The sequence below is a fragment of the Haplochromis burtoni genome, unplaced genomic scaffold, assembly GCF_018398535.1.
Source record: "Haplochromis burtoni strain Fernald_Lab_line unplaced genomic scaffold, NCSU_Asbu1 Contig_198, whole genome shotgun sequence".
NCBI lineage: Eukaryota > Metazoa > Chordata > Actinopteri > Cichliformes > Cichlidae > Haplochromis > Haplochromis burtoni.
Window position 1 is genome coordinate 155,305 of NW_024582559.1, and position 21,260 is coordinate 176,564.

At 40.6% G+C, this 21,260-nt stretch overlaps 1 protein-coding gene across 37 annotated transcripts in view; it reads left to right on the plus strand.

Annotated features, from left to right (window-relative positions):
* LOC102302568 (protein tyrosine phosphatase receptor type D) overlaps positions 1 to 21,260 on the plus strand; it is a 205,221-nt gene that overhangs the window by 136,606 nt on the left and 47,355 nt on the right. For 17 of the 37 annotated variants that reach the window (XM_042226131.1, XM_014337755.2, XM_042226137.1 and 14 more), the window contains 4 exons: positions 16,815 to 17,003; positions 18,171 to 18,179; positions 18,927 to 18,944; positions 20,928 to 21,038. In XM_042226131.1, coding sequence (XP_042082065.1) covers positions 16,815 to 17,003; positions 18,171 to 18,179; positions 18,927 to 18,944; positions 20,928 to 21,038 — 327 coding nt within the window. The remainder of the gene's footprint in view (positions 1 to 16,814; positions 17,004 to 18,170; positions 18,180 to 18,926; positions 18,945 to 20,927; positions 21,039 to 21,260) is intronic. The other 20 variants (XM_042226141.1, XM_042226142.1, XM_005935221.3 and 17 more) reach the window with 3 other exon arrangements.

A 21,260-nucleotide genomic window follows, 5' to 3' on the forward strand; every position in this document is an offset into this window, starting at 1 on the left:
GGGGGGGGTTCTGTGTTTCGATTAACTGTGAGATGACCCGACTCATACGTGATTCATGTCTTTGAATTAGGGTCGTCTCGATTTTCTCCGTAATTGAGAATGACATGAAGAGATTGAAAAAATAAGAAGCAGCACATTTTAGGTGTCGTGGCCGGCATACGATTTCAGTAAAAGCGATGTTTAATCTTCTCCATGAGCGTGGACATGCTCACGGCGAGGCGTCTACAACGAGTATACATCCTTAGACGGTTAACTGAAAGTAAACATGAAAAACACCTGAAAATGTAGACAAAACATCGCACGGTGTCTAGACGCTTTGCTAGCAGCACTTCCAGCAGAATGATGTGTACATTTGAGTGCTGCAGTTCATAATTCAGGCGTGATTAAGGATTTATATTTCATTCTCATACTCCCATTATGCTGTCAACAACCATTTCCTGTGCCCCGCACACAAGCAGGCAAACTTATGCAGCTGTGCACAACTTGACAGTGGGAGCGGAAAATGGGAAGCCGCTCTCCTGTGACGGAAAAATAGAATGCATCATTTCCATTTGTATGGAATGGTGCAGGGCTGTGTAGCTGAGACGGATCTTTCCACATGCAATGAAAGCGCCGCTACATGATCAGTGATTATTCATAGACAATGTATACTCCGGGCTCTTTGTCGTTGTTATGGGGGGAAAAGAAACAGTCTCCTCTCTTAATAAAAGACGCCAATACCTGCCTAATTGATATTCCAGGCTTTATACGCCGACATCCACAGCACGTGGGTCGACAGAAACCTGCCTGTGAAGCAAAAATGAGCAAATTTGGAGTCATAATAAGGATTAAAATGTACCTTAACACCTCCGCCTAAATGCCATTTTTCATTTGTATGCTCTTGCACCGCTTCTAACAAGTGCAGAGTGCAAGATGAACAAAAACTGGTCTGCATGCTCAAATTGCTCGGGAAGATAAATGCTGTGTCAGCTGTCTCGCCAGAGTAAGCGTAGCAGTCGGTAGAAAGCAAGTGACCATTGTAAAATTACCGTGTTTGTGATCAGTGGCTTGCAAAAAGAAAAAAGAAAAAAACAGGAGAGGAGGGGGAGCAGTAGCAGCTACCATGCAATTCTCTGGTTTACTGGCGGGAGCTCTATAGAAGGCGAGACCTGAGCTACCGCATGGAAACACTCAATTTTGTTAGGAAAGTACACTTTTCCTCCAAGGAAATGGTGCTGGGATGACATGCTGACTCGTTGTAAGAGTTTTTAAGTATGAAACTTATCCGAACACTTTTTCTGTTTTGTGTTTTTTTGCACAGTCAAAGCAGATTCATCCTTAGATTGTTAAACTCCTTTTCTTCGCAGTCTCTGGCTTTTCAGAGGCCACCAACATTTCATGCGGTTGCTAACTAGTCATTATATCTGCAGCATATTTTTTTCCTCACAAACAGCTTTTCCTAGCAATGCTGGAAGTGTCACAGAGAGTCTATTATCATCATTAGATGTTTCATAAAATAGCCACATTGCTGGGGATTTGGCCTTGATGCTACTTCTCAACTTCGCTTCATCATACGTCACAAAAATGGAGCACGTAATGACAAGTTATTCGTTATTGTAATTAAAAAGATGGAGTTGACTGTCCTCGACGAAATTGATCTTCACGGGAAAGTAAAAGAGAAGGAGAAGAAGAAAAAAAAGATCATCCCTCAAACCCCTCTGTAACGTACCGCGTGGTTAATCACGAGAGCCGATCATTATCTGTATTGTATGCAGGATGATTTAAAACAAAAAGTGCTGCTTGCAAGATGGATGTTGGGACTTTTGCAGCCACGTAGCATGTGAGAAAACATCTGCTGGTGCCTTAGACGCTGTGTGACTGCACTCAGACCGTGATAGATAACTCTGCACGTGTTTCGGCTTTGTATTTATTTTAATAAAACGAAACTCGGCCACACAGATTAATAATTATTGATTCAGACAAATGAGGAATGCACGTTTTGTGTTTGCTTCCTGGCCGTAGATGCCGCTCTCCTCCACAGAGGCCTCGCAGCACCACCGGCCCGTAATAGGGTCACGATTGATTTTACTGTGCGAACAGTTTCCTCATTCAGTATCAGAGTACAGAGTGCACCATTTTTGTGCTGAATTTAATGCTGAGAACGGCCTCTGTGTCACAGCTGAAAACCTAAAAAATGTAAATCAAACTGGAATTTGCAGAAAAAGCTTCATATTGAAGATAAAACCCTGCATAGTCCTAGTATCTACTTTTTCTACATTACATAGTCTGTAAATAACTCATTGTTTAGCCCATCATTATATTATTATGGCCACTATTATAAATATATATTTTATATGCGCTCCTGTTGTTCTGTTGTCTCCTTTTTAATGATGTAACTCCAGAATTTTATTAAAAGAAATATGTATGTACTTCTTAGATTTGATACTTTTTATGACACTTTTTGTGTGTCAGCATTTGTCTGTTATTCAACTTCTCTATGCTTGCGTAATAACGACAAAGGTCTTGTAATATGTTTATATGTTTTTCAGTTTTATGAGTAAAGAATTGATCCATCCAACACTTTTACCCCTCAGCTGTAAAAGGTTGGTGGGGTGTTGTTGTCACCCTGCCGGGGGCACAGGTTAAGCACCTACGTTTGTGAATGCAATAACTCGAGAACGAGGCATCGTAGGAGCTTCAAGTTGATACCATAGATGCATCTGCTAAAATTCTCAGATGAGTCTGAATCTCAGTGATCTCGACCTAAAAGTCAAAGGTCACGTTGTCTGAAAATCTCGATAACTTGAGAACAAGTTGGCCTAGGATTTGGAAATTGATGCCACAGGTGTGTCTACCAGGAGGCTGGGGGGTACAACAAAACAAATCGGTTCTGTTTCTTGCAACGTGAAAAACTTCAGTAGTAATGTACAATAAGCCCTTTGTTATCGGGGCTTTCCAAAATAAATAAATAAATGAATAATTTAAAAAAATCCCTGCAGCAAAATGTTGGATACATCAGGCTCCAAAAATACCAAATAGAGTTCTCAAACTTTATCAAATTGGTTTGATTTTGAATGCAATATAAATGAGAGGTATTGTAATGTAACCAGATCAAACAGCACTCAATGCTGACCTTTAATACTCACTTCTTTTTCAGGAATCCACATCAATTAGATGTTCTAGTGCAGTCTCCTATTTCTTATTTTAGATCTAATGTATTGCAATAAGAGACCTATGGTCGATCTCCAGTTTTAAACCTAATATAATATAACCTAATGCAACTTATAACATGACCTAAGACAATGAGTTAAGGCAGACCTTCCCAAAGTGTGGGGCCCGCCCCCACGGGGCGCCCACAGAAACGCAAAGCAGGAGATGACGCATCGCTGAATATGTTTCCAAACCAACTTCATTCTAAGCCAAAGACTAGAAAATATGGTGAAGCATGTCTGTCCTTTGGCTTCACCTGCACAAGTGCCGAGGTAGGTCTCCCCTGCAGAGTTGGTTTTCCCTTCGTTGGGAGCAGCGCTGGGCTGTTTAAATCACGGACAAATCCCACAGCTGTTTATGTTTTTAAACCCATTTTGCACAGAGAGACATTTTTTGAAAAATGTATTGATAGCAATGTTGAATATTATTACACAGGAAAAAAAACCAACTACATGTAAAATAATCACACCGTGACGCCTCTGCTTTTCTAAATGGAGGGACATTAAATGCGTGTATATGTAAGCGTGTAAAACCTGAAGATAGTCAGATTAACAGTATTTTGTCTCTATCATTCTGCAATTCATCTCATGTAAAAAAGAATGTGGCGCACAGCGTGACGTGAAAAAAGGCACATATCTTTGACGTTGCACAAAAAAAAAACATTTTCGGTGATTCCAAACGCCGTTTACGTGTGGACGAAACAGCTGCGTTTTCAAAAATACCCGTGTAGGTGCGGACGTAGCCTAAAAGAGTTAGTAGTTTATTTTATTACTACCTGTCATTTATTGCAGTTTACTTGTATTTGCTTAATTGTTTACTAAATGTTTGAGGTGTGAAATAAACCGCAATGGAGCAAAATATGAGTGTGTGTGGTTGGAGGATGTGTGCGTGCGTGTATGTGCGTGCGCGCGTGCACCCGGGGGCGCAACATTTTTCTTGTAAAGCAAAGGGGGGCCCAGCAAAAAAAAGTTTGGGAACCACTGAGTTAAGGTAACAATTTAAGTCTTTGTGCGTTTCAGGCACATCTATAAAGGACTGGGGTTGAAATTATGTGTTTGGCTGTGAGGCAAATGCTAAAAAAGCTTTTTAATCTAACCCTTTTCATGATGGGCTTCCTTTGAATCTTCCTCCTATTTGGTGTGAGACTTGTTTGGGCATCGTGAGAGCATAATAATGCAGATAAAAAGCATGTCTCACAAGCTGTAGTCTGAGATTTGGCAACCGTGCTAAGACTCTTCAGTAGAAGTTTGTAAGGTTTAGCTTAAGCACCGAGCATAATACAAACTAGCATCTGACACCCTGCTTAGAGGGCATTCTGTTGAGGATGTTTACCATCTTACATGAATCTGTTAACATGCTAACGTTTCTTATATCATCTACATGTTTAGAGAAACATTTATGTCGACCATGAGATCAGATATTAATTCATACATTTTCACCGTCACTTCGCGAGCGCGATAAAATACAATCACTGTTTGTGCACATTACGTAATATCATTGACTGTGAGAAACCTCCGTTTTTCAGCTAATTAATTCTAGCATGACCTGTAGGCTAGCTTTTAAATGCAATATCTGTCATAATGAAACCCTAGGAAACACTTTATAGCTGTCTGCAGTAACTTAACTACCCCTATCAGCATGCATTGCACAGTGGCTGCTGCTACTTGCTGGTACTTGTGCTGCACACTGGGAAAAACAAGAGAGTTCTCCACTACCTCAAACACACAAGTTACCCAAAGGCCTGAAAGACAGGGTGCAGCTGGTATCGCTGCACTATATGGCAGAGCATAACGTATATTTAATCAGGAATACTCCTTTGGCTAGACTAGGAGGGACACAAGGTCATAAAATGAGGAGTGTGTAAGTCTGAGCCAGGTAGTCGAGGGGTGCTAATGTTAGCAGCTTTGATCTTAGCTGCACTCAAAAGTAATTTTCTACTAGATTAATTGGTACTGCAGGGTCATCCTAAATGCATCTAATGATCTTGAGAAACTTCTCAAGCCATGTAAGGTTGCTTGCTAATTACAACCAAACAACTTTGGTGAAAAGTGATGCGTCAAGAATTAATTTTGTGCTACTGCACCCTCCCCATACATGTGTTATATTAAGAATAAATGCGGTGACTAATTCGAAGCAAAGGGGGATAAAACCTCATATTTTGGTCGTTGCCTGTTTCATCATCTTTGAGCGCACCTGTCAAATCTCAAAACTTAAAGCAATATAGCAATATCCGTGATAAAACGATGTCAGAACCCGCCTGCTGTGACACCCATCTCCCGCAGTCACTTTTGGAGGAGAATGCCTGTCTGCTAAATTTGAAAAGCCTGATACAACCCCATTTTCCATTAGGGCTCTTTGAGAGCCAAGAGGTCCTCTCTGCAGGATGTTAGCAAGCATGAATAATCTCTATACCCCCCTCTCCTGCTAGTAAGCTTTTAGAAATATAAATTATTGAAATGGCTGGTGCTAGGTTTTTCCTTTCTCGGGAGGAAGTGAACTTGTATAAAAGTCAGCTTCCTCAGACATTTATACCACTCCATTTATACTTCTCCCAGAGTGTTCGTCTGAGTCTACCGATACCACGGCACAACCCTTAAAGATAGCCTAACCTTTGCTTCTCAATGTACAGTACACGAAGGTTAATGAAGCAACTCAGCGTCTCACGGTTTCGCCGTCTGTCTTTTTTTGCTGCCTGGTAGGAAACCTCACCTAGTCGCCGATGCTCTCCTGAGCCCCTGCCGACTCCGGCTTCTGGCTTTGGCCTTTATCAGCTGCCCCTGAACCGAAAAGACGAATAAGGCAACGTTGTTTTATGATAAACGTTGATGCTTTATTAAACTTAAAGTTTCAAACATATAGTTATCCCAAGTGGGCGGCGAGAGGGTAAATATACAGTGACTAAGCCTGAGACATAAAAGCGGAACAGATGTCTGTGCTTCAAAGTGACAGGAGCGTTGGTGAGAATGGAGGCGTCTCTAAGGAGAAGGTAGCGTGCGGTTGTTTATATATTCCCTTCCACGTCCTCTTTATTTGTGAATGCTTAATGCACTCAGGAGGATCAAATGAGGGTTGATGGACTGTTAAGAAAAAGCAAAAAAATAAATAAATAAAGGGAGAAAAAAAGAAGAAGAGGCTTCCTAAGGTGCATCTCATGATGTTGAGAGGGACTAAATGACATCCATTTTGCCTTTGTGTTTGGCAAATAGCTGAAAGCGCTGTCAAATAGTTTGCTCCCTCCTCTGCTGATTACTAATAGTTGAAAAAAAAATGTGGATGGAAGACATCCACAAGAATACTTCTTTTTTCTTTCTTCCTTTCCAACTAAATAAATGGGACACTGTTTTCTGGAGTAAATGGAATCATTGCTCAGGGTAACAACCAGCAAATGGAATATGCAAAGTAAAATCCTGAAGAGGGCGGGAGAAGGACATAAGCGGAGGCGGGAGACGCAAAAAGACTGATCGAGAGAGTCCTCGACGTAAAGTAAATTTAAAGCCCGGGATGAACTGGATCAAGACTGATGGAGCCGGTAAACAGGGGCGAAAGCAAAAGACGAAGAAAGACTTGATTGAAGGTAGAGCAGGTCTCAACCTCCCTCTCTACCTTGCCCCTAGGTGATCTTTACTCAGAACAGTACATCTGGCTGAGCTGACGTGTAGTCTGTAAAGCAACAACGAAAAAAAAAAGAAGTGGGGGGGTGTAAATGGAGCTTTGTGCTTGGCTTCCTGCCTTTCTTGCTGCTTGCCCAGCCAGGCCTGTAGAGAAAGGCCCCCTCTCCGCCCTTCCTGCTTCATCTCTCCTTTTCATCTCGCTCTTTACCCATCCATTTTAGCGCTACCCCTAAGGGGCATCCGACACTAACACTCCCTCTCTGCTTTCATTCTCTTCCTCCCACTCCCTTCGCTTATGTTGTAAATGGAGGAATATCACAGCTAATCCGTCATGTTTATGAATGACATTGGGCCTACGGAGAGTTGGGTCGCCTTGCCAGAAGTGGCGTACATCTCTGTTGCATGCCCTCTGCTTGGCTGATCCAATCTGCCCCAGCAGCAGTGGCCATAAAAAAACAAAACAAAGTCTATAGGGGAAGGCAGGCTTGGAGGGACATTTTGTTGGGTCACTTTAAAGCTTTTTTTTTTTTTTTTTTAAAAAGAAATCATTTTTCCACCCAATATTTTCTATTGAACTGTAAAAACCAAAGCTGTTCTCTCTGTGGACCTCACTTCGTGTCAGTGTAAACCTTCCAGCTGTGTTTTAAGGGCGTTGTGGACAAATTAATAACAAGAATACTCTAATTTGATTGCTCAACATAAGTTATTCTTAGAGGCTCAAGGCTGCGATGGTTTGGGCATGTGCAGAGGAGGACAGGAAGTTGGAGATAGAGCTGCCGGGCAGGAGGGAAAGAGAAAGACCACAGAGAAAATGCAGTGAAGAGGGTTGATGTGATAGAGGAAGAGATGGAGATAGAGGCAGATGAGCCGCTGTGGCGACCCCTAAAGGGAGAGGCTGAAAGCTGAAACCTGGGTATTGCTTTTGTCAGGATTGCAAATGTGAAATATGTATAATTTGGCTTTTGCATCATGTGACTTCACCTTCTTGCTGTTGATTTGGAGGAGCCAGTCCGTAGAAAGCTGACTAAAAGGCAAGACTTAAAGCGAGATGAGCTAAAACAAGTGACCTCAGGCAACAGATGATCAGCTCCGAGGCTAAAGATTAACTAAGATTATTCTGAACAGTGAATCATGCAAGCCTAATCTAGCTGGAGCTGGAAATGAGCATAATGAAATCCTTTAATGAAAGAAAAATGTTGACTTAAAAGTTTTACAACTATTTCTCCAAAGTCACTCTGAATGAGGAAATTGTTCACGTGTGAAGGCTTTCTCGTGGGGGTGGGGGTCGCCTGTGATTAATAGATCGACTCTACAATGCTTTCCTCATAATTTCAGGCATTAGGTGAGGATTTTTAATGACAAATAAGCAGCATTCAATTAATTACACAATCTCAAAGGGGATTTATGGAAGAAACAATCAGTGCGGGGCAAAAGGGGGAGAAGAAGCTATTTTTCACCAAGACAGACTGCCGTGAACCTCGGGTTAAGAGAGCTTTCTGCGCCTTCACCTTCCTCCTCCCATATTTCGTTCCAACATTCATCATCGCAGGAGTTTTAAAGAACACACAGGATAGTATTTCACAACCAATTCCCTTTTTTCACTGCTTTAGGCCACAGCGGGGAAATAAAAGTTTTAGTGGATAGTCGATGGTCCCTCGTTGTCCGCCCTGGGGTTTTAGCAGTTTTCTCAAAGAGACTGTATTTGTTCAGCAAATTACTGAACTACCTTTTAGAGGCACCAAGCTGGAGAGACTTAATGCCACTTTGTGTCAGAGTGGGAATGTTCCTCCTAAAACTCTATTACAGCAAATTGAAATTAGCGGTTTGAGCCAACTGTGGCACATTCGCGGTAATATTCATTAGCGCGCTCGGTACCTGTTGAATCAACTAATAAACTAGACTGAAGCATATTTTCCGGAGCCAAGCCAGGATTCCAAGGAGCTGTTTTTACCGCACAAAATGAAACATAAAGGAACAACTGCAGAAACATGTTTTGTTTTTGTTAAATTGACATTCCTCGTGCGGTTTTCTTCACCTCACATCAGATGATTCGTTAATGCCGAACACGAGGCTCTGGCACACATCTGGCGCATGCAGGTATACATCCAAAACGAGAGGCACCACTCTCTGATCTCGAATGTTAAACGCGCAAATGTATCTTCATTTGAGATAAATGAGTCATGGGCTTTCATGGAAAACACGAACCCTCGGGCTCTTTGCTGGATACAAAAGGATTAGATCTGACATGCAGGTCCTGCACGGACGCATTTGCAAACCTGAAGTAGAAAGCAGCAACCCCTTGCCACTTAAGATTTTCCCATACGGCTGATCTAAGGCTTTTGGACGTACAGAAGTACGACCCCAGACTCTCATGTTTGTAAAGTCTCTTCCAGTCTAGACAATCATAAAGCTACGTGCTACGTTTTAAAACAATTTGAAGGTTGACTCAGAGTTCAGTAGCCTGAATCCTTCAAAGAGCAACACAGGAAGGAGAATTTCAGAATTATCCCCCTTCGACACAGCAGCATGTGCTCTATTAGACGCTAGTGCTGAGCATTTTGTTTTCCATTATTGGATTACTTAAGCAATATCTGCCCAATGCAGGTGCCAGGAGGCTTATTTGGAAAATCAGGCTCAAAGGAAGCTCTAGAGTGAAAAAAACCTAATCTTATTTAGCCTGGACAACATATGTGCCAAGCAGCACTGGGATGTATCAACGAGATAAATACTGGCTCTGAATTCTCTAAGGGCATTCGAGGAGAATTTAGACGTCTCGATTCGTAGTTTCTTAAGAATTGCGACGAAGCGCGCATGTATGTTTATACGCTGCGTGCTTTTCAGACTTGTTGCTTTAATAGCTGGACCTGCCACTCATGAATGTTACTTTATGCTCCCAGTGTCAGGGGTCATCGCTTTCACTTGCATCTCAACTATTCCAAGTATTCTACCCAAGGCAGTGCCAGCCCATTTATATGCTGAAAGCAATCTTAAGGCATTAGTGGAGTATTTATTTATTTTTTAACTCTGCAAAGCCTCAAAAATGTAAAAAATTGCCTGAAAATTCATTCAGTATTCATGTATGAGCTTTAATTCATATCATTTTTGCTACATCCAGCATTTTTGTACAATTTATTGCTCACAGTTTAGCTTAAAAAACATGCTTAAAAACATCAGGCTGATGTAGAAGTCTCAAAAACTCTCAAATATGATTCAGTTGGCGTTATAGGGTTAAATATTGTTTCATGCCACCTGCTAGCATGGTATCCTAAAGCAGAAAAAAGATTTTAAGGAATATTTAAGAGGTTCTAAAGTAGGAAAACACCATCAAATGTCCTAGTTCAGTGATCAAAAATTAATTTGGGGACACGTTTCACCTCTGCCCAAAGTTAATGGGCAGAATGATGGATGGTGTGTTGAGCTAAGCAACTATGTCCAAGTTCAAGATTGAGGTTGTTCAACCAAGCTGCAGGTAGCTGATAAAGCAAAGGGTGGGCTCAGATTCAGAACCTGTCACTCTTTAGGAGCCGGATTGTAAAGTGCATCTTTTTTTTTTTAACCACAGTATAAAGTGTACCTTGTAAATAGAGCAAGGAAATCAACTGCGATGCGGGTGAAAGTGGTGAAACATTAGAGCGGAGGGGAGGGAGAGAAGAATGGAACAGATGCCGTCATAGAATTGGCACAAAATGAAATTGCTGCCTTCTTTTGTTAATCAAGAGCTCTTACGTTTGGTTGAGTAATTTTGTTTGTGTGAAAACAAAAGCATAATTAACAGTTCCCTCTCCGTGCCAAAGGGAGAAAAAAATGAATATGTCAGTGGAACAGGAGCCGAACAGAACATTTTATTGACGGGGATTTAGGTCGTCTCTCGCAGCGTTTCTAGAGAAACGTGAACAAATCACACAGGTCACCGTTACGAAATCAACAACGTTGTTTTTTCATAAAACCTTGTTTTATTTTGCTTTCTTTAAACATCAAGAGCGTTAGCACAAATCACGTTTAGGCAAAAACAAAGTTAACCAAAATTTTAAAAAGATCCATAAACATATGAACAATCTCAAGCCTGCAGCGCTGGAGCAAGTCTGCCTCTTAATAATTATAGTTATTTGCTATTCATCCTTTTTTCATTTTGCATACTTTATTTAAATTTCTCTGTCCTTTCTCCTAAACTGTGCACACAGAGTTCTTTTAGAAAACCGAGTCGAGGCAGGCTAATGTATTAGCAAAGTCGATTCCAAACAATGCTCTCGTATTGAGTAAAATCACTGTATGATTAATATGATTAGCACTCTAACCCTCCTAAATTCTCTGATCTTCTTTCTCACTTGTTTTGGATTTTGGAGCATTGAAACAGCTTTTTAATCAGTGTCCCTCAACTTCAAATTATATGCTATGGTGTGGTGGGAAAAATGGTTTTGTGCTCAGACTGCTGAGAAAAATAAGCACTACTGTCACACTCAACATGGTTGATGTTTTGCGGCTTCTTTTCTTTTCTGCTAGTCTCATCTTGGGAGGGGTAGCGAGGATCAGATGGATTTCCTTAATTGGGCAAAAATCATCTTTAGGACGACGACAAGAAGTGGTGTAAATAGTTAAAGACGTCCACCTGAGCCAAATTCCTGCACGTTCATAATTGACAATCTTTTGCGAAGACGGGATACCAAAACACAGACTCCCGTGCTGCTGCCACAGCAAGTGACCTGTGACAGCCTCTTTGAGTGGATTGTATCCACTCAAATATGTCCAACAAATATACCTTATTATGTCCTCGGGGGATTTTCCCCGAAGAATAACCTCAACCACGAGGGTGAAAAGTCTTGTTCCGCTTGGGGAGAAAAGGGGTCGGACCAAATCCAATCCTTGTGCAGCAACCACAGAACTAAAGCCAGAATGTGACTGGAAAGGTTTATGTTTTTATGGCTTTACTTGGAAAGTCCGGTGCAACAAAGGCTTATTTTCTTCTCGGATTCCTTCATCGGGTATTTTTGGAGCCAGCTGTGATTTGCCAAATGTGATTTCAGTGTCACAAAAGAGCATCCATAACTCACGATATGGGGAATGTGTTTGTTTTTTTTTAAATTCACACTTCATTTCACAACCAATGTGTGCTACTTCTTGGTTATTTTTAGAACAGTGTGTAGCTTCTTGACATCTCTAGTCCAGTGCGTGACTATCAAGATTTACTACACATAAATTGTCAAACTTACTTTGCTTAAAGCTGCGAAGCTGTTAACTTAACTAAATGTGATGCCAGGCAACACCGGCACACTGCAGCGTTGCTTTGTTAAAAAACCTGGGCTGTGTGTGCACAGCTTGACATTCACCGGATAAATGAAAGTGATAGCGAAGACACGGTTGAACGTCTGCTGATCCTGTGTAGGTGCTGAGCAGGAGAAACAAACAGGCTTTTCATTTTGATGTCTGAACCCAGTGTCACACAGCTGTCAACATGTAAGTGCGTGCCAAATTTAGGCAGTGTTTCTGGCCTTATGTGCAGGTCCCCATGCCTCACAAATGAATTCGTGTCCATAGATCTAACCACGTTAGTTTTCTAAGACACTGTAAACGTCGCCTTGTACAGCTACCTCGGTATTGCATCAACTAAAGTACACTTGTGAGTAACTGATTGGCTAAACGGCGCCTCTGTCAGTTCAGACTGCACCAAGTCTATTTAATTAAATCCTGAAAAAAAAGGGGTTTTGTCACTCTGGTCACTAAATCTTTTAAGTTACAAGTGAAAAATGACAAAAAAAATTGAATTTATTGCTGTACTGAAGCAACACTTTAGAAACTTTAATGGCCCCTGTTGTCATACAAGGAAAATGTGATTTCACTTATGCTCGTATTCTGTATGAGTGATCAATAGATATAATCTGCTAATGGGGTGAGTTTATGTCCAATGGCCTTATGTCTTCTGCAGAAATCTGCTCACTGAGGTACTTTTTGAGCCAATGTCCTTTTTATACTCATCCAATACTTGGCAACACACACTCATATGGCCTGATAGCCTGGCAGTGGCTAATGTGTGCAAATTGTCATTGGGAGTCTTTTTATATCAAGCACCAGTGCTCAGCACTTCTTTAGAAGGTGACTTCAGCATTTCTCTCCCTTCCATCTCATTTAGTGTGTAGATCCATTGTTGAATATACAGTATGGGTCTGTAAAGCAGGAAGTGCCCTTGTCTTAGGGTGTCCTTGAGATTGCAGTCCGGAGCCAGGTAGAATAAGCGAGCGAGAAAAATTATGTAAAAACCATTCCGCTTTTTACCTGTTAATTTCACCCTTCAGGTTTGACTTTCATTTATTGCACGGAGCGGCTTAGCACTGTTTTCATGGCACCTAGGACATAATGTATTCACCCCAGCCTACACATTCAACAACAAATGCAAGCGCCCCAAACTTTTCCAGTTCCCCCACTGTCAGGATGCACTTGAGACCTTTTAAGTGGCACTGAAACAGCTCCGTACTGACAATCTCTGCAAGTCAAAAAAACTGCAAACCACTTGGTCTCTGCTTGACTAATTATTTCAGTCTTTACCTCTAATGCCTTGTCAATAAACCAAGTTCTTCAAAAATGTGCAACATGTGCGATTAAAGAGCAATTAATGTGATTTAATTTTGCTCTCTTAGCCTTATAAGGAGAACGCTGCAGCAGCGCTGTTGACATGAGTTGTTAATCACAGCAGCAGCTTCCAATTGTGTTCAATTTCCCCTTCCTTTATTTATTATCACAATGGTAATTCACTTCACTATGAAATAAATGAGGGTAGAGCTAAGAGTTACAAGCGGCTTGAGAATATGAATGTAGTTGCATTTGTTGTATCTAAAGTTTGGGATCTGTGCGAGGAAAGTTTTCAGATAGCTCACTGTCGATGTCGTGACTTTGTGACCATTCTTAATGAGCGCGGGTTCACGAAGCAGCTGTAAATTACATTTCTGGTCAAAGTGGGAATACATGCACGAGGCCAGAACTATTTGTAACAAATCATTAATTTTGTCTGGACGCACACCGGCTGACTGCACTAAAAATATGGTTTAGCGAAATGTAACACTCATTTAGATAATATGGGTTTGGCAAAAGTGCACGTTGTTCACTTGACCCCACATTTTTTTTTCCCCTCACACAATTCTTCTGTGTGATACTGTAGTTAATCAGTAGGCTGAATCAGGCGTACGGCTGTGATTCCTCATGATTTTGCAGAGTACACCACTTAGTTTAAAATGAAATGTCCCCTGCCCCTCTTTTGCAGTCCTTAAAGCTGCAGCACGAGAACAGTTCTAACAACTTACAGGATAGCTAAATTATGATCTCTTGAGCACTTTGTTTTAGAATACATTGCAATCTCGTGAGCGTTGCATTTTAATTCGCATGGATTGTCACATCTAATTACTATATTCAACACGCATCCCTGCTCATAGGCTTGCCTCTGGCTATTGTGTTTGATCAGGTATACTTTGGACTCACTGTAGAATCAACTAATTGTCTGTTCGACCTTGAACAGGCTGGAGGGAGCCTGGACAGGAGCTACCATGTACAATTAATTCATTTCCCCTCCCTCCGTGTCTTTCTTCATTTGAATGAGCAGTGCACTTTCTCACATTAAACTGCTCGTTCATTCCTTAATAGTTGTTAACCTAGAGCTTTTATTGGAGCTAAGTGATTGGGACCAAATTTGGCATAGACTTCAAGTACTGCACCTTTTTTGCAAAATCAATAGTTAAACATATGTGACCATTCTTTACATTTTTATGTTGCTGTTTTATCAAACTCACACCGAATTACCAGTTTATATTTATGGGAATGACAACTGAGATTTGTATCGCATGTTTGCATCTTCTAAACACTTCAGACTGAGTCAGTGTTTAATTTGTAGACCTGTTTTTTCTAAGGTGATATATGCTGATGGAAAATGTTAATAGTTCTTGAAGACTATTAAATGAACATTAAAAAACAATAGACTGAACATCAATCATTTAGCCACCCTCGGTGGGTTATGAATCATGGCAAAAACAAGTTCCCAAGGGAAAAAGAATAATATTTGAATAATTTCTAAGTACTTGATCCAAAAATCAGCCCTGTTCTTTTTCTTGTATACTTTTCTAGTATTTACGATGTTAATTAAATAAAGCCACTGTGTGACGGAGGCGATTTGATTAAGTGCTTGCTGTTTTTACGAGCATCCGTACTGTGCCAACAACAAGCAGACACAATGCCAGATAACTGCAAAAGTTTAACAAGAGTAAAGCCAGAGCATCTTTCATTACCTTAATGGAAGCTGGAAATGATAAAGATAACGTATGCTCTCGGCAGCCACAAAACTAAAACTACTGACAGGTTAAGTGAATAACCCTACGATGTAGCTTTCTGCTGGGAATCCTCGTTTCCTGGCATTTAGCTGCATGGTATGACACACAGCTTAACTATATACCAATTTCAGCATCACTCCCTGATGGCAGAGGCCTCCTGACAGCAGAACAAGGTGCTCAAGGTTTTGACCCAGCCTCCAAACGCCCCAGATCCCAATCCACACAAGCTTCGATGGGATATGCCAGAAAAGCCCAATTAACCCCCCACCTCCACCCAGAGAACCCAAAGCGTTTGGAGTCATTGTTCCAGTTCCAGAAACCAGATGCCACCCATGTCTGTGCCCTGACAAGATGTCCTGTATATCTAAAAGCACATATTGGCAAAGAAAACAACTTCTTTTAAAAGGAGTGAGTGCACTCCATAGGCTTGGAAATGATCAAAACCCTTTAAAAAGCCTATAGTTGTCCATTTTCAAAGATGCAGCAATCTTTACCTTACACATCAGTTCAGTCGGGGACACAGAGTTGCATTGGAAAACTTTTGCAGCACAGTCTGAAATCACTCATTTGCAATACTGTGTGTTTCTGAGAAGATTTATCCATGGCGGTGGCTTCTCATGCCAGATACCCAAAAGCATTGTTGGAAGGCAGCCATAATTGTCGTTTGGCTGTGCTGCAGACTATGGCATCTCAAAGCTGTTTCTAGTCTGATGTCGCCTCATGAAAATTTAATGAAGAAATAGTTTCCAAAAAGGTGCCGTTTACGAAAGCAACAGAAGACACTAGTTAGCGATATGGCAGCAGGGAAAGCAAAGCTTAAAGATGTACATAAACCTCATTGGCAGCAAGCAGGTCTTGTTTTGCAGGTTAAGACTTAGCCAACGTTGAAGAGTGGCAGATATTTTGCATATGGGGGATCTTGCGGTGTAGACAGTGTTTGAGTCTGCAGCCTCTCAGAGATCATCACTTGCTTCAAAGTGAAAATACTTCCTGTTGAGAGCTGTGAGCTTCAGACAAAACTGCTCTGGGCTTTGATTTTCTTTGTTTTGCTCAAAGAACATGGTTGGGGCAAAAGTGCAGCGTGAGTTATTTTCTTTCACTTCTCAAACGGCAGCAAGATGTTGCTCGCCCTTGTTCAATCAGAAAGTTGAGACGTGCGCGGGAACAAGACAGCTTTTACAACACGGCAAATCCACCTGCCATCACCAAAGGACATCGAAGCTCTGCTGCACGTGTAGCCACTGAAGCCCCATCCTTTCCCCCAGGAAAAGAAAGAGTGGCATTTATATGCTGTGGATGGATTACATTATTATCGCTCTCATATCTATTACTCTCAGGAGTCATTTAACCTAGCTTAAATTAGCTTAGCATAAAGACTCAAAACATATAATTGATTCCTATTTTTAATTTACCCCAAGCTGCCTATTATAAAATTCTTTCCTTTTTCTTCATTTATTTCCTTAAACCAAGGTTTATTTACAGTAGCTGCCTGTTAACTTTTACACTAAGCTAACTAGCTGCTAGCTTTAGCTTATTGTATCGTATTTGTCATTCAAAAATGCTGCTATATATACAAGCCATTTCTTTAAATGCTAAAGATTTTTTTCTTCTTTTATTTTCCAATTATCTCTTCCCCCTCCCTAGCACAAGGTTTGATGCTATGCTCAGTTCTGATATATGCCACAATGTCTGTATAACCTATTTGCAGAGGACCAGCTGCCCCCTGGTTTCCCCACCATAGACATGGGCCCACAGTTGAAAGTTGTGGAGCGAACACGCACTGCCACCATGCTCTGTGCTGCCAGCGGCAACCCAGACCCAGATATCTCTTGGTTCAAAGACTTCCTCCCTGTCAACACCAGCAACAACAATGGGCGCATTAAACAGCTCAGATCAGGTAGGTTTCCTCTGCTGAAAATCTAATTACCGGACAGGGAAGTCTTCTTTCTTGTTTTCTTCTATCTGATCTGCTCCCCCTATTGTATCCTCTGTTCTTTCATCCACTTCTTCCTCCCATAATTTAACTTCTCATTTGGCTTTTAATTTTGTAGGTAATGGCATTGTTTCTACTATTTCCTGTCCTCTACTTTCTGTACACCCTGGTGTGTTGTGTCCGTTTGTGTGTCTCCCTTTGTCTTCCAGTGTTGTCATGGGCTGTTGGGATTGTTCCCCCTCCCTCTGTGTTTGCTGGCTTCTGCCCCAACTTCTGCCCTCATTGCTCACTGCTGTGACTTTTTTACAATGAATTCTTTTGCTGTTTTCTGTTGATTTCCTTTCCACTGCATTGGTGCAGAATTTTTTAGAACCATTTTCTTCATGTTCTTATGTCTTTTCTTTTAACAATTAATATTCAACATTCGGCTTCATTCAGAATCTGCAACGGAGTGCGCATACTTTTAAAACAGGAAAACACGCTCCCTCCCCCCAAAAAATCAAATGAATGTACTTTTGTCTAAATTTTACTTTCCAAAAGGTATCTTAAACTAATTTGGGGTAGATATTTGCTGTTTTTAAGGCCTTTTACGTTTAAGAAATACATTTAATTTTGGAGACTATTCAGCCACAGTAGTGCGTAAAACTTCGTAAAGCTTTTCCCTCTCCCCTCAGCCCCTTGATTCATTGACTTTAGCAGTCCTTGCTTTAATGTTTAGATGCCAGCTTTGCTTTTTTTGCCTGTGACACACCCCAATATACTCATTATATATATATATATTTATTCAAGTTTGATTTTAATATCGCAATATAGAACTTATACATACATATAGCCTGCAACTTTATTTAGCAGCTAATATCAGCGCATTAACCTAACTACTTAAATTTTAAGTCTTGTGTGTTTGACCCCCTGTCTTCACAGATTTCACAGCTGTTCTTTGTTAAATCATCGTGTTAACCTTACCTTTTTGCCTACTTGTTTTCAACAGAACTGTGTAGCATTAATCCTTTTTGCTAACGTGCAACTCAGAGTTTATAAAGCATTAACAAAACCTTGTTAACTAAACTTACCTAAAAAATATAATCATATTCTTATGCTGTCTTTCTTCTCTCTATATTTTTAAATCTACAGAATCCTTTGGTAAGTGCTTAGCTCTAAAGCGCACATCACCTCCACTAATTTTCATGTTCCAACAACTATTAAAATGCATGGCATGCATTTTACTAACAGATAGTTTAGTCTCAGGGCTACTACTAGAGGCACATACACTCTCCCCTCACCCCACGGTGTCCTGTCACTACCAGCTGTAGCGTCACCCAATCTGGCGGTTATCCAAAGTTTAGCTTAGCATTGTCATATACTGACCTGGATAATGATCTGTCCTCACATGTTTGTAACTCACTTACTGACCCACCGCTTACTCACTTAATCTTTTAACACCAGCACATCTTAGGCATGGAAATTTAAAGAACCTTTAGAGAGGTGACCAGCTCTTCTTAGCTCAGGTCAAGCAAAGGGATCACACTTTTTTTTCTTTAAGTATCTCTGCTCTCAATCTTACACACCACAAAGTCCTGAAAGTCTTTCCCTTCAGTAGATGGTCTTCAGAAGCCATTGCCACTTCCAAAATGGCACCTCCCCGTGGTACACCAATGTGTCTCTCTGACCAGTGATTTTTCTATGATGAATCCTGTCTTTCTTTGCCAGTAGAGTACAGAAAAAAAAGTTCTTATTCTCTTTCTCTCTCCTTTCTCTTTTCCTGTAGTACCTTTATTTACGTACCCTGTTAAATCTAATTTGATTCTTCTTCCAAAGCCCCCAGCCTCTATCTACACGTACTAATGCTTCTTCTTTCTAATCTTATTTGCATTCATATTATCCACCCAGGTGGTACACCAATAAGAGGTAAGAGTGCTGAACTGACGTTCACAGAATGAAAATAATACAAATTCATTCTTGCTGTCAATCCATCCATTCACTTGAATCACCTCCATTTCTGTCCTGTTTACCAAGACCGAATCCCATTTCGTTCATATGGACCTTCCTTCTTATTTGTCCTGTTTCGTTGACTACGTTCGTATTTCATTTTTCTGTCTACGCTTTATTTACTCTTTATGTTCTCGTTTTAAGAGCCCGTTTAGCTCAGTTGCGATATGCTTGCCCTGGCTCGAATAAGCATATCCAATGACAATTATTTTTTTGAACTCTATTTTTTTACGTTTCATTTTTGTTTTCTTTTTGGCCATAGCGAATCATGTGTCCCTCTTTTTGTCCAACTAAAACAACCAAGCATTTTTCCCCCTTAGCTGTTCTTGTTCAGCACTAAAAATATGCACAGATGCTGTGGAATCACGCAGGCATGCTGACGACAACATTGCCTCTCCTCTGCTTTTTTCTCCCAAAGAATTCTTTCTATCTTTGCAAACTATTTTTTTTCCATTTCTTCTATTTGCTTTCCTCTCCTGTACCTCTACAAAAAAGCCCAAACAACCACTTTTTTGATAAAGTTTCTACGGTGCTTTTTTTCTCTTTCACCTATTTTTCTTACTTTTCTTGGGTTTGGAGACTATTTTACTTTTTGACTTTTTTTCTTCAGGGTTTGGGAAGGCAAACAAGTAGAGTCTGGCGAGGACCCGATTGGCTCATTTTTGCCGTGTGACATGGAGCCGGAGAGTTGTTGATGCATAAAGCCATTTTTCCCTGGGTCATGTGACACCACACTGCTGATCCCATTGGTGGATTTTTATGGGTGTCTTTTGTAGCTTTCACAAGCTAAAGCAGTGGCTGGTTACCTTCTTGTCGGCTCAGGCCGGTATTTTGAATTTTGTCTTCTAATACAATTGCATTTTATTTTTCAGCTAAGGGTTGTCAGAAGGTTGTAAGTTGTGTCGACATACATTTCTTCGCTAAGATTTGCATGTCAAAACTTTTGTTACAGAGGGTTATATGGTGCTTTTGCCTTGCATAATACGTTCAATTACATTTTTTCCAGATGTCTCAGCAGCATTTTTCAATTTTTTGGTACGAGCTGCATTTTTTTTGAAAAGTCACTTCACTTAAATGAAGTCCCAAATTATTCTGCAGGCAGAATAATACACCTGATTTGTGATTGAATATGCTAAAGTTCATACCTAAAATTCTTTTGTTCAATTGTCTTCCCTTGTTATGCTGCTTTCTTATACTGTAAACCTCTTTTGTTTGATCCATGTTTCCCTGAAGTAGTATCACTCATCCCCATATTGACCAGTCCAGTGATATGTTGTACATTGACGGGCTTGCCCCTATTTTTCAAAGTGACATTTTTTTTTCCATTGGCGTTAGGATGAGTGTCTTGTTAGAGCCTATAGGTAAAAAAGCTTCTCTTCTTTTTTTTTTTAAGAGATGATTAGGAGGGTAAATATATTAGCGACTGAGTTTGGTGTTATTTTTCTTTTTTTTTTCCCTTTGGATTTGGTTGACGATGTGTTTTTTTTTTCCTTTCTTTTCTCATGTTGCTACTTTAGGCTTCTTGAAGGAAACTATTTGCATCGCAGTGTTTTGCCTCACTTACAGTGCGATTGCACAGTCTCGATTTCCCCTCAGCCAGTGGATCAGGCTGTGACAATAAATGATCGAATATAATTTATATAGTTTATAAACATTTTATTCATACATTTAATTGGATATCGATTAATTATAAGGTTCATTTCACTGATCTACTGATGCTTAGAAGGACAAAGAAATCTAGAAATGAGGGGTGCTGACGTTGACCTCCATGAGGTCAAACGAGCCCGTTGCTTTTTTGTTTGTTGTTTTTTTCGTTTGGTTCTTTTTTGCTTGTGAACTTGATGCTGACAACATAGCTTTAACCAAATATACTTTGCTACCCCGTTTGCTATTCCCAACCAGGAGCCCTCCAGATAGAGCAGAGCGAAGAGTCTGACCAGGGGAAGTATGAATGCGTGGCGACCAACAACGATGGAACCCGCTACTCTGCCCCAGCAAACCTATATGTCAGAGGTAGGAAGCGCGCGTTAAGCACCACCAGCATGCTTCTGTCAAACATTACATTAACTTTCTCTTTACGATTCAAGAGGAATTTTTAAAATTAGCCAATAAAGTCTGCAGGGGCCACATCGTGTGACTCTATTGTAAGTATGCTTGATTTGTTAAGTTTAGGTTTTGGTATTGGTTTGGTCTTTTTGTTTTTGCACTTGACTTACCTGCACTGATTTGAACCTA